The following is a 20,565-nucleotide window of genomic DNA, read 5'->3' as shown; positions in this document are numbered from 1 at the left end:
TTGAGTTAACACAGGGGGAACAGAGGCCAAGCCCCTGACATGGAGTCGTGACTGGAGCTGCGGGACACTCACAGGACATTCCCATTCCCCAGATCTATGAGGAGTGCTCTGCAGGAAGCAGGAGGGGCTCTGTGAGCAGGTGGGTCAACCACTGAGGCTTTGGGGCCCTGACTGCTTCCACCATCCCTCTGGCCCACAAACTAGGGATGTCTGCCTCCACCCCTGTGGATTTTTTCCCCCAGTAACAGCCATTGAGAGTGGCGCGTGGGGCCATCTTAGATGCTTCTTAGAGTATTTTAGGCTCCACTGGACAGGACAGGACAGGCCTGCTGCATTGTACCTGCATCCCTCAGCACCCAAAGTCATTCTGTTGGAACATCCTATACCTTGATGATGAGTAGGTCTTCTCCCTGCCAGTTATGGGGCTAAATGTGTGTATTCAATTTTGGTTACATGTGATCCCAGCTGGTGCTTCAGCTGCACTTTTACAGCACATAGTGTGTGCAAAGGGGTCCCCAACTAGCTTCCCCGCCACCTTTGGGGAGATGTGGTTCCATATGCAACCTCTGCCACCTATGCACCAAGTCCTGGCACCTCGTGGGAGAGGCACAGTTCCCGTCTCTTTAGGATCTGCTTCAAAATGGGGCCACATTTAAGTGAAATTCTGTAGAAGCCACTTTCTTGCTGTGAGGGGCTTGCCCTAGTGTGAGGTGACAAGAGCCCTTGTTTTCATGCAGTTTAAACTGGAAACAGCCTGCAGCCAAGACGCTGCTGGCAACTGCTGGTGGGGAGGGCGGGGAGAGGAGGGGGCCAAGCGGGGATTGGGCAGCAGATCAGGATTGATGGGTCAGAAGAAGGGAGGCCCAGAGACGGGCCCCGAGATTGAAGGGGGCAAGATGGCGGCACACCTCTTAAAGCCCCATTGGCCCAGCGTCCCGGACCACCAGGCTCTTACCCTCTGTAGTGCTCAGGAATATCAGGGTTGCGCTTAGTTTAGACCTTGAGGGAAGGGCAAGGGACAGGGAGGGGAAGGGTGGGAAGACCATTTTTTCCCGGGACCATACTTTCACCAGGGTCTTCCTAGATCTCTGTGTGAAGTGATGGAATTTCAGTCTCCAGGTCCCCACAACCTCCAGCCACCCTATGTGGGTACCCCTTACATGAGAGACATTGGATCTTTAATTGGCTGTCACCGTCTCAGTGGAAAGAGGATGGTGGAGAACTAGCTTCTCAATGCAAGCCTCCCCTGCCCCCTGCCCCCAGTGCAGTCAGTCCTCTTAGCGGCCTACACCGTAAAGGATGTGCTTCTATGCTGTGATGTGAAAGGATCGCGGTGCAGGCTACACAAACTTCCTGCCCCTCTCCTCTCAGTGCCCAAGCATCCCAAGACAGGGAGCACCATCAGAAAGAACCAAAGACACCAGCAGGCTTAACTGACACGGGTTTGTAGACTCAGAATGCTCCCTGGGAAAATGAAAACACAGAGGTACTTTTCTCCTGTTTATTACAGAACGAAGAAAAAAACACACTTGCTTGAAACAGATGCCAGATTTCAAAAGCAGAGGCAAAATACCAGGTGGCAATTAAAATGTCATTACACAGAGTCTGGACATTGACAAAAGTTTACAGGACAGTGGGTGTGGCTTTTCTGTAACAGACACTTAAACATACGTGATGATAACTGCAAATAGAAAACATCAGTGACAAAACCCAAATCAACTATTCATGTTTACAGACTCATTTTTTTTCCCCAGACCACAGAGCCTTACATCAGAACAAATACTGAAAGGCCTTAAGTCAGGAGCATCTTGCCTCCACCTTGCAAGGTGCCCGTTAGAGTAGTGCAAACTGTCTGAGTGATAAAGGGTAGAACCCTCAGAGATGCCCAGCTCACAAACTCTCTTTGCTTCTCTCAAATCTCCAGAACTCTCTGCTGCTGCTGCTGTTGCTAAGTCACTTCAGCCGTGTCTGACTCTGTGTGACCCCATAGACGGCAGCCCACCAGGCTCCCCCGTCCCTGGGATTCTCCAGGGAAGAACACTGGAGTGGGTTGCCATTTCCTTCTCCAATGCATGAAAGTGAAAAGTGAAAGGGAAGTCGCTCAGTCATGTCCGACTCTTCGCGACCCCATGGACTGCAGCCTACCAGGCTCCTCCATCCATGGGATTTTCCAGGCAAGAGTACTGGAGTGGGGTGCCATTGCCTTCTCCGCCAGAACTCTCTACCTCCTGGCAAATAATTCCTCTGCAGGCTACTTAATGATAAAACAGCTTGTGCTGTAACAGGCTCATCTGGAAAGAGCTAGAAGACGCTGCAAGGTTTGCAAAAGACATTAAGAATCACACTGGGCGATAGAAGTTTTAGTGGAAATGGGAATAGATGGCCAAGTGAGTTTCTATTTGGCATTTGTCAGTTTGCACAACACCTCTTGGTCACATCCACCATTGCATCAAAAGCGCAAGCAACTCAGCCACCTGGTTTGATAAGGTATGGCTGGAGTGAACAACACAGTCTGCATATTTTGAACAATGTAGAATACACACGGACAATGGCATAATAAACACAACTTTGCTGAAACGAAAGCTGTCTTAATTACAAACTCACGAAACGCAGTATAAACACTTCTGTCATGAACGTTTAGGAAAACCATGTACAAAATTTTCAGATATGTACAGGTAGCTTGAAAAAATCACCAGATTTCCATTTTGTCACAGGTAGAGAGAGGGATGGGTGTGGGCTGCCGCCCCTCAAATTGTAATGAGGCAATAAGCATGTGGCTGTGTGGGGCCAGTGGTAAATTTGCTAAGGACTCACATCACTCCCTGGGGAGATGGCCACGTGGAGGTTTGTAGGGCATTTAAAGCTTGTCAGCGTTCTGGGGGACGTGGCCTGCACTCTGGGCCTCGGCACCCTTGTCAGCAGCCTGGTCTTCTGCAGTGCCACTGATCAGCCTCAGGTTGCCCATCCAGTCTTCATCTGGGCTCTCGGTGGAATCCATCATGAAAGTGTCGAAATCCACTTCAGAACAGTCAGGGAGTGAAATAAGATCGTCCAGTGGGGACTGGGACGACAACTCAGAGGGGCTCCCTGTTCTGTCACAGGGACTGGCCGGGGACTGGCCGGCAGCCACGACGGAGGTGGTAACAGCGGCAACCACAGAGCTTGGTGGCTCAATGGCCTGGATGGGACTCTCAGGCCTGAAGCTGACCATACTTTGCTGGAGGGACTTGGTGGCATGTGGTGTGGGCACGGGGCCCTGCACTGGGCTCTGCCTGACACTCTTGTTGCCCAGCAGGCTGAAGCTGGGCTTGGCGGGGGCAGGACCCACCTCCTGGCTAGGTCTGCTTTCTGGGGCCACCCGACTAGGGGACACAACTGCCTGCTGCAAGGGAAACACTGGGGCTTCCAGGGAGGTTGTCACAAGGGCCTTGGCAAAGATGGTGCTGCTATCATAATGCTGCTGCATGCCATGAGCTGCTTGGCTCGGGGGTGGCTCCCTCAAGGCTGGGGTGTGCAGAGATGCTGCTGCCACCACCCAAGAAGTGCCGTGGAGCACGGTGGACATTCCTGACATATGCGGTTGTCTGAGCTGGTGAGGACCCAGGGCCTGGCTGTCCAGGGGGCTGGGATAGAGTCTAGGCAGGGGCACTCCTGCAGGAGCAGCCTTGGGCATCCCCATGTGCTGGTCGATGGAGCTGAGGCTGCCCAGGGGGTTGTGGCCCAATTGTGAGGGCGTGGGAAATGAGGGTCTGAAGCTGAAAATCCCCTGCTGCCTGCAGGGGATTGGTGAGAGCATGCCCATGGTCTCCTGGCCCTGCTGCCTGATGGGTGAGGCCATTCCTGAACTCAGACTGCTATGAAGGAGCCCAGCTCTGGGTGGTATCATGCGCTGGCTGGGTGGGGAGCTTGTCTTGGTCCGGCTACACTTAGAGATGACTTGATCTTGGATGGCTACCGAAAGAGAGAAGCGGGGGTCAGTTCCAAAGGTGTCTTCCACTTGGGCTGCAGTGGCCAGCGGAGCCACTGGCCCAGCACTGACCTCTCACCTCCTGCCCTTGGCTCCTACTGAGCATCCTCCTCTGCCCTTGTTCCTCCACCCTCAGCCTGGACTTCAGTTCTTGGGGGAAGCCCTCCTAGACTCCCCAGGTCTGTGCTCACAGCTCCCCTCCACCCAAGAGTAGATCACGTTGGACTGAAAATGCCCATGGATTTTAAGCTCCATGAACGGGGTCTGGGCCTGCTTTTATAAACCTCAAACAATCCGTACACAGGCCTGGTACCACCCACCCCCTGAAGGATGTCCACCTCCTGACACTGGCCTGGAACTTGTCTGCCTGGTCCCTGCGGCTAAGGCACACCTGACATGCCACTCCATGCCACAGGTGGGGGCATTCAGCTGGTATCAGGCCCGAAGGAAAAGGGGGTTTTGCAAAAGAATGGAGGAGTGATAGTGCTATGGCGCCACCAGGCTACAACGAAGATGCTGAACACCCATTGGAAGGCAAGCAGCCTCCTCCAAGCCCCAGGCAAGAACACCCCTGTCCTGGCCCAATGTCACTACTGGCTGGGGACAACTGCTTAACACGTCTCCCAGGCTAGTTTGGCAGAGATCATCTGTAGTCTTTGGCTAACAGCTGTATCTTCAGCCAATCAATGTTGATTACATGGTTGAGTCAATCTCTTCAATCAAACAGTGATTTCAGAGTCATTAAGACTGGGCCTTCAATTGGGACTCTACTTACACTTTCCATGCAACAGATCCAACCAAGGTGCCATGGAAGTGCCTCACAGACCTACTCTCTTTTCATCAATGCTTTCCAGAATCATCTCAGTAATGGTTTATGCTGGAGGGAATTCTCCCCCAACCTCACACAGTCTCCACCGTTCACCCCTTTGAGAACATGGACTTTTAACTGTTTACCTTGAAATTGACTCATCCGTTGGGCGATACGTGAACTGCGCTGTTCAGGGGTCATTGCCATAAGACCTGATCTCTGCTTCTCTCGCTAAGTAGAAGATGAAAAAGAAGTGTTAGATTCAGGCTACCAATAAATTCTAGCCTTGGTGTCGCTGTGTGGAGACTCAGGATGTGACTTTGGTGTAGCAGAAAGCATGAGTGAACACACCAACACACACTCACATGCATGCCCCACCCTCCCAAGCAAAACTCCACAGGTATGGATACAAGTAGGATTCAGCACCTGAGTTAAAAAGCAATTGCAACAGCATAGGATGGGGCAGAGACACAGAGCTAAACAGCAAGAGCATGGAGAGAAAAGGTTTAGGCATTCTCGATGTCCTTCTGCTCGGGATGGGGCAGCAGTGAGATGCAGTCACCAAAGGAGGAAATGTGACATTAGGCTGCATTAATAGAAGCAGAGTATGTAGAAGGAGGGAGGTGACAGTCCTACACTCCTCTGCTTTGGCCAGACCATGTCTGCAGTGCTGACAAGAGTTTGGGCAGGCCAGTCTCAGGGAGACCCAAACTGGCTGCACCCAGAGGACACTAAGCAATGGGGCTTGGGCTCCCAAGCAAAGAATGGCTGAACCAACTGGGGATGTCAGGGGTGGGGCAGAGCAGAGCCTTTGGGCTATGTGGTGGTGGGTGCCCAGGCTGTCATGGGGAAAAGGGCCAAGGCTTGTTCTGGGTGGTCCTGGCATGAAGAGCAGGGGTGATCACTTGCTCACATGGATGCATTGCCCAACACCCGGAGTAGTCACTCATTTCCAGCTTCCCTTTGCTTTTCTGATGGGCAGCAGCATGGGTGATGGGAACGGGTTTCCGATCTCCATCTCCAAGCTGGGTGGGCACAGAGAGGAGCCAAGCTTCAGGGCTTCAGTCCCAGCCCAAGTCTGGGAGTGCCTCGAGAGGCCCCCCACCAGAGAGCCAGCTGAGGGCCTGCAGAAGGCATAACTTGCCCCAAGACCCTCAGCCCTTTGGTGCCAGGCTGTGGCTGGGCCCTGGGTATGACTTGCAGTCCATTGCTCACCCGCTGCTATATCTCTCCCCTTCTCTGCTCCGTGTGCCAATATCCAAGGCAGCCCCATCAGGGAGCACATCTCCCTGAGTTTACTTCGGAACTGTATCCCCCACACCCCTGCAGACGCCAGAAGAAGACTTGACCGGACAACACAGGCTGCCCGGGTAGTCTGCTTCTCTGCTCTTGGATGGCTGGCATGGGAAGAGGCTGGGGCAGAGGGCCGGTGCTTGGGAGAGTGCCCAGCTCCCAGGTCTGGTGGCAGTTCCCGGCCTCAGTTCCTGCCAAGGCAGAGGACGAACATGAACACGTGGCAGTGGGCGGACTGCATGGCGAGCGATTTCAGCATCCTGCCCTTAGCTTGCTTCCTGTCCAAGCTCTTGCCTTCCTTCCCCTGGGGCGGCCCTCTTCCTGCTAAAGCATGCATTTGGAGGGGGGCAGGACCCGAGGATCACAGGAGTCATAAGATCGCCAAGGCCATGCCTCTGCGAAGTGGGGGAGATGGGGGGTGGGGGGTGCTGAGCTCTGCCTGAGATGCTTAAGGTGAGCAGGCATTTCTGAAGGCAGCTCTCACCTCTGGTGTGCCCAGTCACCCTCCTACTGCGCCAGGAGATCCGGGCAGAAGATCTATGGCCCCAGCTTACTAATGTGACAGCTGAGGCTCACAGAGGGTCAGTGACGTGCTCCAGGCAACACGGCTGGTAAGTGCAGTGTCTCCTAACTGCAGATCGAGTGCTTCCATCTCTGTAGCCCACTGCTTCCGGGACCGGCTCCTGGGCCCTCTGTCTACACCAGCTCTAATTCTGTCTATACCAACTCTTAACTCCATCCCCACTGGCTGCTCCATTAGGTTCACCAAATTACACAGTTGTACAGGGTGGGAGAGGGGCAGGTGGCGGCTACCGAGGGCGACGCAAGAAAAAGCAGGGAATGACGACGATGGGCCCAAGAGTCCAAAGGGAAGGAGATAGAGAGGAAGACACCCCCAGGGCCTGGGAAATCAGAGTGAAGGCGAGGCTGGGGCAGGGGTCAGAGTGGAGGAAGTGGGCAGTGTCTGCCAGATGACAGAAAATGCTTCTTGAAGGGTCAGGGTTACAGGGACAGTGGGATGTTGGCCAGCGTTCATCCAAGGAAGCAGAAAAATCCGGAACATCCAGAATTGAAGGGAAAGTCTGGTTGGGGCCACAGAAACTCCAAGTCCAAACAGAAGGGCTGATGCTGGCCATCCTGGGGTGTTGCTGTCAGGCAGGACCCTCTTCATGCCACTGGGGCATGGGGGGCACCGCCAGCCCTCTGCTGCCCGCCTGGCCCCCGTCCCTGGCAGAGCAGCCAGAGCGTTCTCTCCAGGCTCCCCTGGAGGCGGCTTCCTTTGTTTTGCAGACAGAGGCCCCCATCCTTTGTTCTCAATCAGTGTGCTCCAAAGATAAGCCCCAAGAAAATAGTTGTTGCCTTTTGACACTGACAATTAGGATCATTGGAAAATAGAGAAAACAGGAAATGACAAATGTTTTCAGTGACCCGGAGGAAGCGATGGCTGAAAGTGGCTGCTTAGTGACGGACACTCTGAAGGAGGGTTACAGAGGAGCTCAGCCAAGCACTCTTTTTCCTAGGACTGCGGGTGGTTGTCATGGCACTCGGGATTGCTGTACAGGTGACACCGACGGGGCAGTGGCAGGTGGGCCCTCTGGGAGCCTAGGTGTGCTTCCCCATGTTGTCCCCGGAAGGAAGGCAGGAACTCTCCCAAAGAACGTGGGCCCAGCTCCTCCTTCCATCCGGCCAAGGGGCCACCCTCAGAGAGGCCTCAGCCAAGATGGTAATCCAGGAAGTCCTGGGACTGCTTTTCTAAGCTTCATGCTAAGGCCAAGGAAGCTCTGGGGCTCACTTGAGGCATAGCGCTCCATCCAAGTGTGCTAGGCATAGGTGGAAGAGACAGACGCAAGGCTGGCCCAAACCCCCCACTGCCTCCCAACACAGCAGAACCCAACACTCAGCTACCCAGGAGGCCAGGCCGCCCTGCGGGCCTCAGCCTTCAGCCACTGTAGGTGGGGGTCTCTTGTGAGCCCCCGAGCAAGCACCTGATACACCCTCTCTCCACTGCAGCCCACTCATGGTTTCATGACAGATTCAACCCCTTCGTAAAGCCCACGGACACGTTAACTGGATGGGGGATGGGACAGAGGCAGAGGGTTGGCAAGACCCCCACGTGGATGCCCACACTGGCTTCCTGGGCTTCAGGTGGATTCAGCCTGAAATTACTTGGCCCATGATCCCCAGGAGGAGTGTGTTCTGACTGGGAAGGGCTTCAAAACGAATAGCTCTGACAGATGAGGGATGGAGTCTAGGGAGGGAAGGAGGGAAGGGAGAGGGAGGAAGGGAAGGGACAAAGTGGGGGGTGGTGAAGGAGGGGTGGAAGAGGAGAAAAAAGGGCTGTGTGCAGGGGTTTCTTTTTCCAGCACTGGGGCACTCCTGCCTCCTCCCCAGCAGATGTGCCCCTGAGTGCCACGCACAGAGCAGCCTGCAGGTAGCAGAAAACACGCAGCTCTGTGTTAGAGGATCAAAGGTTAAGGAGCTCCAGCATGTGGGCTGCTTTGTTCAATACTCCACTACGAAAAGTACCTTCTTTGGTAGCTTTTGGAAGCCAAATTTGGAAACGGCTCACTGACTCTTCTGACTTTTCCTTTGGAATGACAGGAAGACAGCATTCTGCATGGAGATCTGAGTTCTAGGGGCTCCCACAACGGCCCTGGAGGGGGACTTCTCAGACCTGTGGGCCATGAAGATGCTTCCACTCAAAGCCTTGTTTGAAGGGCATGGATGCTCTCAGGCTGACACTGTCCTCAGGCGTCCTTCAGACACAACACGGGCTGCCCACAGTGAATGCAGGCCCACTTCACCATGTCCTAACTCTCCCTCCTAACTCTTGGAGCCTATGACTCAGTTTCTCTGGAGTGCCTCCAGATGGGAGTGCTGAGGGAACCCCAGAAGCCAAGGCCAAGGCAGGCCATACCTGCTGTTTCTGAAGGCCTCAGCTCCGTGCCCTTCCCTGCCCAGTGGGGGGATGGGGAGGGCAGCCTCACTGACTCTGGGGTCCCCAAAGCAAACTGCTGGATCCCGGGTGGGTAAAGAGGGTTTACCTGGCAGCCCAGTGAGGCCCTGTGCCAGTCAAACACGTCTTGTGGGTCTACCATGGGACCTAGTGGGTCTACCATGGGTGGGGCTCTGTCCCAGCCCTGGGGTGGTAATGTGTGTGTCTACTCTCAGAAAGCTCACCATGGAGGGAGAAACCGACAAATAAATCAATCAAAGGAAATCACAACCTCACAACCGAGTGAAGGGATGGGGAGGGGAGGCACGGCAGAAACCCGGGCTCAGGGCTTGGGGCCAGGGGGTCCATGGGAACATGCGGGTGCTAAGACAGGAGAAAGCTGAGGGTCTTTCTTTGCCCCTGGGGGCCCCTGGAGCAGGAGTCAGGGACCTCCCCTCAGTGATGATGCTATCCTTGGGTTGGATCCAATCTGAAGCTGCCATTGGTAACTTGACAAAAATCACTGCTGTTGAAAATGACCGCCAGAAAGCTGGAGGTCGCCTTTTCTCCTCTCCACTTTCTGCTTTGCAGTTGACTTCTGACTCCAGGCATCTCTCCCGGAAGGGCCAGACTTCCATGCTGTGAGTGATCTGGCGGCAGAGGAAACAAATGTCTTTGCAGTTCGCCTCTCTTCTCCCCCAGAGGTGAGGGCCTGCGTCCTCCGTCTCACAGAAAGTCTGGCCTTCCTGAGTCTGGGCTGAGCTGTAAGTTCTGTCCCTCCAAGTCTTCTCCCCAACCCGGCCCCAAGGCAGGCCCAACTTCCATAGCTCAATAGTGAGGATCTGAGGGCCAAGATTCTGCCTCACCCTCCACTGCTTTGAAGAGAGATAACATGCTGGGGAAAGGAGTTCTCAACATCAGCTCACTCGGATCTGTCATTCTTTGCCTTCTGGGGACATGGAACACCAGGGTGGAACTCAGACAAATCCTGAGTGGACGATGTCCCCATTTGTTTTTTTGCTAATTCTCTTTCTTTGGCAGTCTTGTGCTGGACAAGCCGAAGAGCACTGTGACTCTGACAGCACATAGGAGAAGGGTGAAAAAAAAGAGAGAGAGAGAAATCGATAGCCCTTGAATGGAAAGCACTGCTTGTTCCTGCGGGCCAAGGCCTGTGGGATGGGAGAACAAGGCCACACAGATAGAAGCAGCATTTCCATTAGCAGCCAGAATCCCAGAGGTCATTTCAGCTGGATGAGCATCCTCTGATCACTCTCTCTCAGCAAATGCTCCTTTCTCTACTTTGCTCTGCAGAGAGGGCTGACGTCCTGCACACACTGATACGTCATGCACCAGAACAACAAGTTCATGAGCCAAACAAAAGTCTCTGCAACGTCTGCTTGGACACCATCTTGCTGTCATGACCACTAAGGCAACTCCTTAGGATGAGTCAAGCCATTTCTTCCAGAATCTGGAGGACGATGCAAGCTCACAGCCCTCTTGGCCAGGCCTGGCTTGGCTTTCTTCTGCCTGCCCTCCTCGAGTGGGGCCATCTGACTTCCCACTTCATGAGGGGCACACGAATCCCAGGTAGGGTCAAAGAACACCTCGGGTTGTGAAGCCCACAGCAGATGGCTGGAGGAGAGGCAGCTCCCAAGTGCCTGCCAGCTATGGAGTAGGCAGGCACTGGGGGATTGGGGAGGGGGGAAGATTTGTAGTTCCAAAGGCATAGGCCCTATCTGCCTCCAGTTCACAGTCTGGTCACAGGGACAGACAGGCAGGGAAGGAACTGGGGTGTTGGATGGCCAACAGCAGGGAGGGAGTAACTGTCCCCGGGGTGATGCCCACTTAATTTCCCTCTGCTGGCTTGGGTGGTCTCTTTGCCAAAGACTGACTGGGACGCAGCAGAGAAAGCTCTGGACATCTCTCCTAGGTGCACAGAGCTTTACGGGCTGGGCTGTCACCTCCTCTGTTCCTCCAACAACACTGTGCAGCAGGTGGGCAGGCTGAGCAGGGGACTGTGTCCAGTTGACAGATGAGGAAAGCGAGGCTGGGGGGAGTGACTTACCAACAGTGTCGCAGCTAGGCAGTAGTGGAGCGGGCACCTGCCTCCAGGCCTTCGGATCCCAGCCGCCCCAGGGCGCTGCCTCTGAGGTGCTGTACGAGGAGGTGACTCGGGCCAGCTCATGAGCAAAGGAGCTGCTGGGCAGGAAGGACTCACTCCCCAGGGCCTGGCAGGACGGGGGCTGTCGCCCGAGGCTGACCTGGGGGGGCCTGGCTTCCCCAAGCTTGCAGGCTTTGTCTACATGAGTCTACAACAACCATTGAAGAGTCTGTCAGCGGCGTGGCCACGACTTGCCTCTGAATACTCCTGTCACTGCCCTGACCGCCTAGACGTGGGTCATCTGGGGCTTTGATTAGACACACCAACTAGCCTGGGCCAACCAAACCCAGCAGCTCCGCGTTCTTAATTGTCTTGGGTCACAGACTCCTCTGAGAAGTCTCTTAAAAGCTATAGTCTCTCTCCACAGAAAAAGCACTTATGCTGGTGTCTCTTCCTTCCCAGCCCACCAACATTTTACATATAATTTCAGGGGTTTTCTGGACCACTTACTACCCATCCATGGGTCTCAATTAAGGAGACTCTGCCTCCATCAGTCCTGTCTGGTTTGAAATGGGCATCAGGCTATGTCAGATAACTGGTTCGTCAACAATGCCCAATCCCAATCTGTCCCCATGCTCTCCCCCCCAACAGAGAACACCATTCTACACTGGTCTGTAGGTACATGTGTGTACATGTGCTGAGTAATGTGCACACCCAGGCAGTCAGGCAGGAACCTCCCAACAGCCCTGAGCTGCAGCCCTCAGGCACTTCACCCTGCCGGGGCCCCGAGGATTAGGGACTTTCGTGTGGGTGGCACATCATAATGTTTTAGAAGACAGGAATTTTATCTGAATTGAACATCTGACCCCATTCTTTCAGCTAAAGGCAATTAAAACCCTCACACTTGATATCCATGTCAGAGGAAGCCTCAAGACTCCATGGAGGTGCTGAGGGAACCCTGACCTCCTGCTGAACACCTGACCACAGGGTGCCCAAGACAACCAGGGAGAGCCCGCCCTGAGGAGAAGCTCTTTGTATGTAAAGCAGCCTCTTCATTCGCATGCTTTTCATACCTGAGCTTCAAGTGATCACCCATGTGTTATCAAACATCCCAGTAGACAGGGAAACATTTATCTCCTGATCCTCAGCTAAAGAGATGGAGTCAATTCAGTAAACATGACTAAGCGCCTACAGTGGACAATTCTCTGGATGGATGACAAGACACTAGATATTTGGATGCCTCATCTGAATTGAATTAATGGTAAAAACTGCTACCACTGAACTGATCAAGCATTTGCTATGTACCAGGCACTAAGCCAAGTGCTTTTGATCCTTGGTGTCACTCAACCCTTGAAACAGCTGTATGTGAGGCAGGAACGATTACTGTCCTTACTTTACAATGAAGACACAGAGGCCCAGAGAGGTTAACAAAGTTGCCCAAAGTCACACAGCTAGTAAGTAGCAGAGGAGGATGCAAATGCAGGTTTGCCTGGTTCTCAAGTCTACATGGAGTTTGGCATGGTGAGTGTATGTGTGCATGTGATTAGCTTGTCATATGGAAAACAAGTCTGAAATGTAGACACTGTTCAAATATGCCATTAAGAGAAGTACAGGCCAGGTTTTACAAGCGGGCCCCGGGGCAAAATTTTAAGAACAAATTAGGCTCAGATGGTAAAGAATCCATCTGCAATGTGGGAGACCTGGGTTTGATCCCTGGGTTGGGAAGATCTCCTGGAGGAGGGCACGGCAACTCACTCCAATATTCTTGCCTGGAGAATCCCGATGGCAGAGGAGACTGGTGGGCTACAGTCCACAGGGTCACAAAGAGTCAGAAATGACTGAGTGACTAAGCACACACACAAAGATGGGATTGAGAGTTTTAGAGATGACACTCCTCTCCCCAAAGAAATACAAAACCAAAAAACCACATGGAATATGCTTAGCAACTGAACTCAGTACATGTGGGAGAGAAAAGGCTTTTGCCATCCTGGCGATATACCCACCATGGAGGGCCCGGCACCCCTCCACTCGGGTGGCTGCATCAGTGCAGAGCCAATCTCACCGACCACCTGCAGCTTTGCTAAGTCAAGCTCCAATTTGTCCTTGAACCAAGGTCATCTGGGACATGAGCAGAAACATCACTCTCTACAATGGGCTATTCTTTGTGCCTGCATACTGAGCACCTTGGTAATTTAAAACAATGTTTTATAGCCATGGAGGGGTTTTTGCAATCCTGATATGCAACTATTCCTAGAGGTCTCATTCCTTGCCCACCAGATGACGACACAGTTGGAAAGCGATGAGCGGGGCTTATTTGTAGGGAACTGAAGCATTGTAAGCTTTTGCTCAGGAGTCCCTGGTAGCTTCATGTGACTGGTAGGATATTAGTGACGGGTCAAGAAGCAAGGCCCCTCATCAGCAGGAACATATGCTCCCAGTGCCTTGGTAGTTCATCAGGCAGAAAAAAAACCTGCCGATGGCACATGGAAATTATGATCAGCAGAAGATGCCCCAGCAGTGTGGGCAGTTCTGTTTCAACAGCAGTTTGGAACAGGCCAGCAGCCACCCATTCACGTGGAGCAGAATGGGAGCAGACACTTGGCAGACCAATGGGATCCTTGGTTAAAAAAAGAAAGATATAAACTAGAGATTCAGTCGAGACTCTGATTGACAAGGAGCTTTGTCGCTGATGTTCATGCATCTTCTCTGTTTTATTTACTTTGGCAAAGAAACCTCTGTCCCACACCCTGTTAGCAGGAGGCCCAGGTTCCAAAGAAAAGGTGGTAGGGATGTTTCAACTCCTCGAGATTTCCACACATAAGGTAAACCCATCTCTCTCTTAGGAATCACTGAAAATCTCACAAAGCAGGTCAGTCCATAACTGGTAGACAATGATTACTACCTCTTGGATTGGCTGGTCCCATGTGATTCCAAATTTTAGAGAATCAGACCCTGGGATGAATAGTGTCTGATGCTGGTGCCCAATTTCACAGAGCTCACACCCACTAGGCCTCCCATGCTACAGAACATGCTAGAGAACCTGCTGGAAAAAGGTTGTCTCTGGGTCTCTCCAATAGCTTGCAGATACTTACAGCCCCAAGCACATCCTGTAAGCTCTGTTATTAGGGTTCTTTGTCCCTGGGCCTCCCTTCTTCTTGGCAGCCAGGTCTCCCGCCCCACTGTGTCCTGTACTCTAACCTCCAGTCATACCATCTCCTTGGAGCTCCCCAGACAGGCTGCCACGTGCGTTCAGCCCTCTGTGCTCATGGTCCTTAGGGGTCCTGCATGTCTTTGGAGATCCACCCTGAGAATTCTGTCTCTCCTTTGGAGAAGAAAATGGCAACCCACTCGTCCAATCTTGCCTGGAGAATCCCCATGGACAAGGAGCCTGGTGGGCTACAGTTCATGGGGTTGCATAAAGTCAGACAGGACTGAGCAACTAACACTTTTTGGTCCAGCGCCTATGGCTGAACACCTCTGACTGAATGAACATCCTTGTTGTGCCAAGTCTTAATCAAAATTAAATCCCTCTGGTGCCCAGACAGTGCCTGACATAGGCAAAGTGTTCAACAAATATTTGGAAAATCCAACCAACTTGACTCTGTTATGAGTTTGGCATGATGTCCCTGGCACTTGGGAAATGATAATCTAGTGAAGGCTGTGCTAGCTTCTTTTTGGGATGATCATTAATGATAAACTGAGCCTGGACTCTCATTTTAAGCACATCAACTCATCCCTTTTCAATGCTGTTGGGTTAATAAAACCCATCAGCAGAACAGAAAACATAATCACACTGTGGAAATAACATCTGTTAACATATTTATTGGACTAACTGTGCATGTACACATATATTTGAGGCTGTCCTTAGTTTACAAGACAAGGAAGTGGAGATAGGTTTACCCAGGACACACAACGACAATGTGGGTACAGACCTGGATCTGATTTACAGAATGACTAAAACCCAAGCATCTGCTGGGTTTGGGAGAACAGGGCTCCTTCTCTGCACATGGAGAGAAGCAGCTGGGTGTCCTTCATCCACACTGGAGTAACTCCATGTTGTTGGCTATTCTGTGACCTCACCATAATGCAAATAGGCCCTGGTGTGAGGAGCTCAGATTATGACTTGCCCCCACAGATACTCAGGATGCTCTGCAAGAAGCAGATGACTGCTCTGGCTTTATCAATTACTAACTGGGTTAGATCTTGGCCCAGTCTTTGCCATGGAGGTCTGAAGGAGGTGCATGTGCATTTGCAAGGTTATAGCTGTTCACTGTAATTCCAGTGGCTTCTAGGAGCTTGTAGATTTCTAGACTTACTCATTCTGAAAGTTTAGGCAACAAATCCTGAACTCAATTTCTTCACTGACCATGTAACAGAGGTGAACAGAGACAGCTCAGGAGGTACTGGAGGCTTTGTGCATGTGCTAGAGGCTCTCAGAGGTCAAGATGCCAGATAAGTCAACAGTGAGATAAATATGCTAAGGTACTAAATGCCATCCAGACAGCCCAAAGAGGGCAAGGCAGACCTGTGGAAGAAGCTGGATCTTTGAGCAAACTGGTGACTGTCCCTACATGTCAAAGAGAAGTGACAGGAGACAACTTTGTAAATATGAAGCAATGCTTTGGGAAACCAGGAAAAGGTAATGTGAGTCAGACTTCTTGGCCTCTTACTTGCCTTTATACTACTTGGCCAAATGCAAATTGGATTTCACTGTATTACAAGCATGCATCTATTGATAACACTTACAAGAAGTTTTACAACTCTAGCCTGAGATTCTGTAAGGAATAGAATCCCAGAAGTTCAACAAGCAGCATGTCCCACAGAATGCTGAGATGGGACTCAGCCTCCCAGAAGGAAGAGAATGTACTCTTCAATATGGTAGCCCCTGGCCACATGTACAAAAGCACTTCAAGTGTGTCAGGTGCAAATGAAGAACTCAATTCTTAATTGAATGTACCTTTAATTAATCAAAATTTAAAGAGCCACATGTGAATGCTGACAACAGTATGGAGAGTATAGCCCTTTGGCCTACTGGCTGAGTGCAGGCTCTGGAGAAAGAGGGTCTGGCCTGGGCTTGACTCATGGATTGAACACTTCTTAGCTATGTAATTGTGGGGAGGCTGCTTAACCTTTCTGTGCCTTTATATTCTCATCTGTAAAGGGGAAGTCATAGACATGCATCATTCAGAGAGTGGTGGGGGTTACAAGACTTCATGGAGTTAACACACATGCAGTGTCTGCATGTTATATTCTCTGAAGGTTAGTTAGTGATGATCTTAATTAACAATAACACTTCTGCCATTTATCAAGCACTTTTACAATATTCCAGGCACTGTCCTGTGAGTTTTACATGGGCTAGCCTGGATTTGTGGGAGGAGGTGAGCTCCAGGTCCTTCTATTCCACCATCTTGATCCACTCCTCCTAGGACCAAACACGCTCTAGGCTGGTCTGATCAATAGCTCAGCAGAGCTGTCACTTTTCCTATCTTTTGGTAAAACAGAATAACAACAATAATAAATTACAATGATGATAATATTAGAAAGATTTGTTGAGCACTGAATCTAAGGAACTGCGTTCAGCCCTTTCTTGGAGTCATTTCAATTAATTCTTAGAACAATCTGAAGAGGGAGGCACTGTTATGATCCCATGGTAAAGATGAGGAAACTGAGGCACAAAGAGGTTAAGCAACTAGCTCAATTGAGGTCACTCGTTAGTAAGTGCCACGGCCTGGCCTAGAACCCAGACCTGTCACACTACACAGGCTAGGCCCTGAGTTTTGCTTCCTCAAATTGCCCAACTGGAACTTTTCTTAATTCAATATATAAGCAGACCTGCAGGAAGAAGATTCTGGAGGGCTGCTATGGTTCCATAGCTGTGCAAGGGCCACTGGGTAGGCTGTTGTGCCACCTGGGTGTTCTTTTCTTTTTATAACAACTGTACCAAGAAATGAGAACTCCAGGTTGACAGATTTCTGTTTTGATACATGTGGTGCAGGGAGTGTGAAGTTCACTTGAGAGATTCTGCAAAAAACTCTGGGGTAGCACCTATCCTATCTATTTGCTGGATCTAGGATTGGCTAAAATGGACAGGATTCAAAATCAAGTTCCCTTCCTTAGTCAATCAAGTATTCAGACTTGGAAATTAACCAGTTAAGTTCAACTGGTAAACTGCTATTTTGCCTGTGTGTTACTTGCTCAGTTGTGTCCAACTCTTTGTGATCCCATGGACTGTAGCCTGCCAGGCTCCTCTCTCCATGGAATTTTCCAGGCAAGAATAGTGGAGTGGGTTGCCACAACCTTTTCCAGGGGATTTTACTGATCTGGGATTGGACCCAGGTCTCCCGCATTGCACGCAGGTTCTTGACCATTTAAGGCTTCCCTGATAGCTTAGTTGGTAAAGAATCTGCCTGCAATGCAGGAGACCCCAGTTCTATTCCTGGGTTGGGAAGATCCCCTGGAGAAAGGATAGACAACCTACTCCAGTATTCTTGGGCTTCCCTGGTGGCTCAGCTGGTAAAGAATCCACCTGTAGGAGACCTGGGTTGGGAAGATCCCCTGGAGAAGGGAAAGGCTACCCACTCCAGTATTCTGGCATGGAGAATTCCATGAACTGTATAGTCCATGGGGTCGCACAGAGTTGGACACGACTGAGTGACTTTCACTTTCTTTACCATTTGAGCTACGCAGGAAGCCCACTATTTTGCCTAAGAAAGAGAAATAACTCAAGAAGAGGAAAAGGTAAAGTCAATAATGTTTAAATCAATCAAGGAATGAAGGAATAAGCATCTCTACACCTCCCCTAAGATGGGGAAACAGTGAAAACAGTGTCAGACTATTTTTGGGGGCTCCAAAATCACTGCAGGTGGTGATTGCAGCCATGAAATTAAAAGATGCTTACTCCTTGGAAGGAAAGTTATGACCAAACTAGATAGCATATTCAAAAGCAGAGACATTACTTTGCCAACAAAGGTCCGTCTAGTCAAGGCTATGGTTTTTCCTGTGGTCATGTATGGATGTGAGAGTTGGACTGTGAAGAAGGCTGAGAGCTGAAGAATTGATGCTTTTGAACTGTGGTGCTGGAGAAGACTCTTGAGAGTCCCTTCGACTGCAAGGAGATCCAGCCAGTCCATTCTGAAGGAGATCAGCCCTGGGATTTCTTTGGAGGGAATGATGCTGAAGCTGAAACTCCAGTACTTTGGCCACCTCATGCGAAGAGTTGACTCATTGGAAAAGACTCTGATGCTGGGAGGGATTGGGGGCAGGAGGAGAAGGGGACGCCAGAGGATGAGATGGCTGGATGGCATCACTGACTCGATGGACTTGAGTCTGAGCGAACTCCGGGAGTTTGTGATGGATAGGGAGGCCTGGCGAGCTGCGATTCATGGGGTCGCAAAGAGTCGGACATGACTGAGCGACTGAACTGAACACCTACCCTAATACACACAACATTAATTTCAACGAATAAGCCTGTGACCTATTAACTCCCTGGGGTAGAGAGTGGGTACTCCTCTCTGTCTCCCACAGTGCCAGATGCAGAGCAGGTTTACAATACACTCTGACATTTAGGCTCACTGTTTTCTATTGGGCAGTTCTAAGAGATGACCAGAGCCATGCCCGGCGGCAGTAACAATGGGTAATGGAGGAGGAAGACTGTGTGTTTGTTTGGTCAGGTTATGTGGGCCAATGGAAGTCACACTAGGAGCAAAGTGAGGTCAAGAGCACTGCTATGAGAAACATCAGGGACTGGGTCAAAGGGTACCAAAACTCTCCAGAGGGCAGAGCCTCTGCAAGCCAGGCTCTGACAGCTTCTGGAAGGTTCCTATTGTCTCATGATGATGAGGGTGATGATAACAGCTACCACGTATGAACAAAGGCAATGCACCAGGCACTGAGTGAAACTCTGTACAGTTTTTCTCTCACTTAATCCCCATGGCAACCCTGGACGATGGGTACCATTATTACGTTCATTTTCTAGTTGAGGAAAAGAAGGTTCAGAGAGCAGAGTAACTTGCTCAAAGTCTGAGTCAGAGCTGGAAGCTGAATCTGGATCTGACCTGCTCCAAAATAAGAACTCTTAATTACAAATACTAAAGAATGCAATGTCCAAAGCATAATCCTTCTGCTTATGCACACCAAATCCTCCCCCCTGCCCCGCAGTGTCTCCTCATTGGCTACAGTAAGGTGTGTTGCCAGGCCATGGGGTTCCAAAGAAGCCCTCCAACTAACCACCATATTCAGGCAACTGAGGAAGGGAGCGGCAGGATATCCTCTGGAGCCTTCCGGATTGAGACAGCAGATCTAATGCATGCATCTAAATTCACTCCCTTGCGAAGCCCCACTAAAAGTGCCATGAGAATTTGGTTTGGTGTGGTTTTTAAAGATACAACCCGGCAAGAACAAGGTGAATGCTTCAGGAGACATAGCAGCAGCAGCCTTTCCCAAGCTCTGAAGTAGCTAGACCAGGGTTAACTGACTCCACAGACCCAGGGAAGCTGAATCATAGGCTGGCAGAGGAAAAGTGAAAAAGCAGCTTGGTCTAAATGGCAGGATGTTCAGCAGGCTCGGGAACAGGAGCCCCAGGTGGTCTCCAGTACTGGCGGGTGAAGTGGACACGTGTGGCCAACACAATGGGGTAGATGCCTGGATGACTGCCCCGCCTCCACATCCCTGGGTACCTGCCTCTCCTCCACACTGCTGGAGGTCTGACTTGACCATTTGTTGCTGAATTCCCTGCTCTGCCTTCCATATCCTGCTACTTGGATTAGCTGAAGACTCTCACTTCACCCCACAGAGGCATTGTGTTGACCTCCACCTGGAAACTACAGTGCCTGGAGGTAGGCTGTGGCAAGCAAAGCAAAGCAAGACAGCACCCGAAACCCTCGGGCTGTATTTCTTCTGCCTATCAGGGGTCCTGATGGTGGTGGGCTCTACCAACACTCAGATCCATTGTGCTTTCAGTCTCTGACTCCCCTAAGAGGGGAGCAGCTGCTTTTCTGGAAGCCTCTGTTGAATAGTGACACTAGGACCCTTTGTTGCCTATGCACCCAGACTGTGCTTGCCACTTGGTTCTTCCAAAAAACCTGATTGCTTGTTGAAGAATTCAGTAACACATAGTGAAACAAACAGAAAAGCAAGAGAACATTGGAAGCATGATAGTGAAGGGGCGCACATGGGGTCTACTAGGGGATTGACAAGGTTCCATTCCCCAGCCTAACCAGTGGTGACACAAGTTTTCACTTTGTTGTTGTTCTTCAGTCACTAAGTAGTGTCAGATTCATGGCAACCCTGTGGACTGCAGCATGCCAGGGTTAGGGTTAGGGTTAGGGTTAGGGTCCTGTCCTTCACTATCTCCCAGAGCTTGCTCAAATTCATGTCTATTGAGTTGGTGATGCAATCTAACCATCTCATCCTTTGTCGTCCCTTTCTCCTCCTGCCTTCAATCTTTCCCAGCATCAGGGCCT

At 51.1% G+C, this 20,565-nt stretch overlaps 1 protein-coding gene across 4 annotated transcripts in view; it reads right to left on the bottom strand.

Annotated features, from left to right (window-relative positions):
• Window positions 1-2,857: 2,857 nt before the first annotated feature.
• Window positions 2,858-20,565, bottom strand: part of MAMLD1 (mastermind like domain containing 1) — a 52,950-nt gene continuing 35,242 nt past the window's right edge. For 3 of the 4 annotated variants that reach the window (XM_055563889.1, XM_055563890.1, XM_055563892.1), the window contains 2 exons: window positions 11,069-11,312; window positions 4,966-5,006 (listed from right to left, as the gene is read on the bottom strand). In XM_055563889.1, coding sequence (XP_055419864.1) covers window positions 4,966-5,006; window positions 11,069-11,312 — 285 coding nt within the window. Of the gene's footprint in view, window positions 3,376-3,447; window positions 3,952-4,921; window positions 5,007-11,068; window positions 11,313-20,565 lie in introns of those variants that run through there. The other variant, XM_055563888.1, reaches the window with a different exon arrangement.

This window comes from Bubalus kerabau, chromosome X, assembly GCF_029407905.1.
Source record: "Bubalus kerabau isolate K-KA32 ecotype Philippines breed swamp buffalo chromosome X, PCC_UOA_SB_1v2, whole genome shotgun sequence".
Taxonomy (NCBI): domain Eukaryota; kingdom Metazoa; phylum Chordata; class Mammalia; order Artiodactyla; family Bovidae; genus Bubalus; species Bubalus kerabau.
This window is presented reverse-complemented; position numbering and strand designations above follow the sequence as displayed.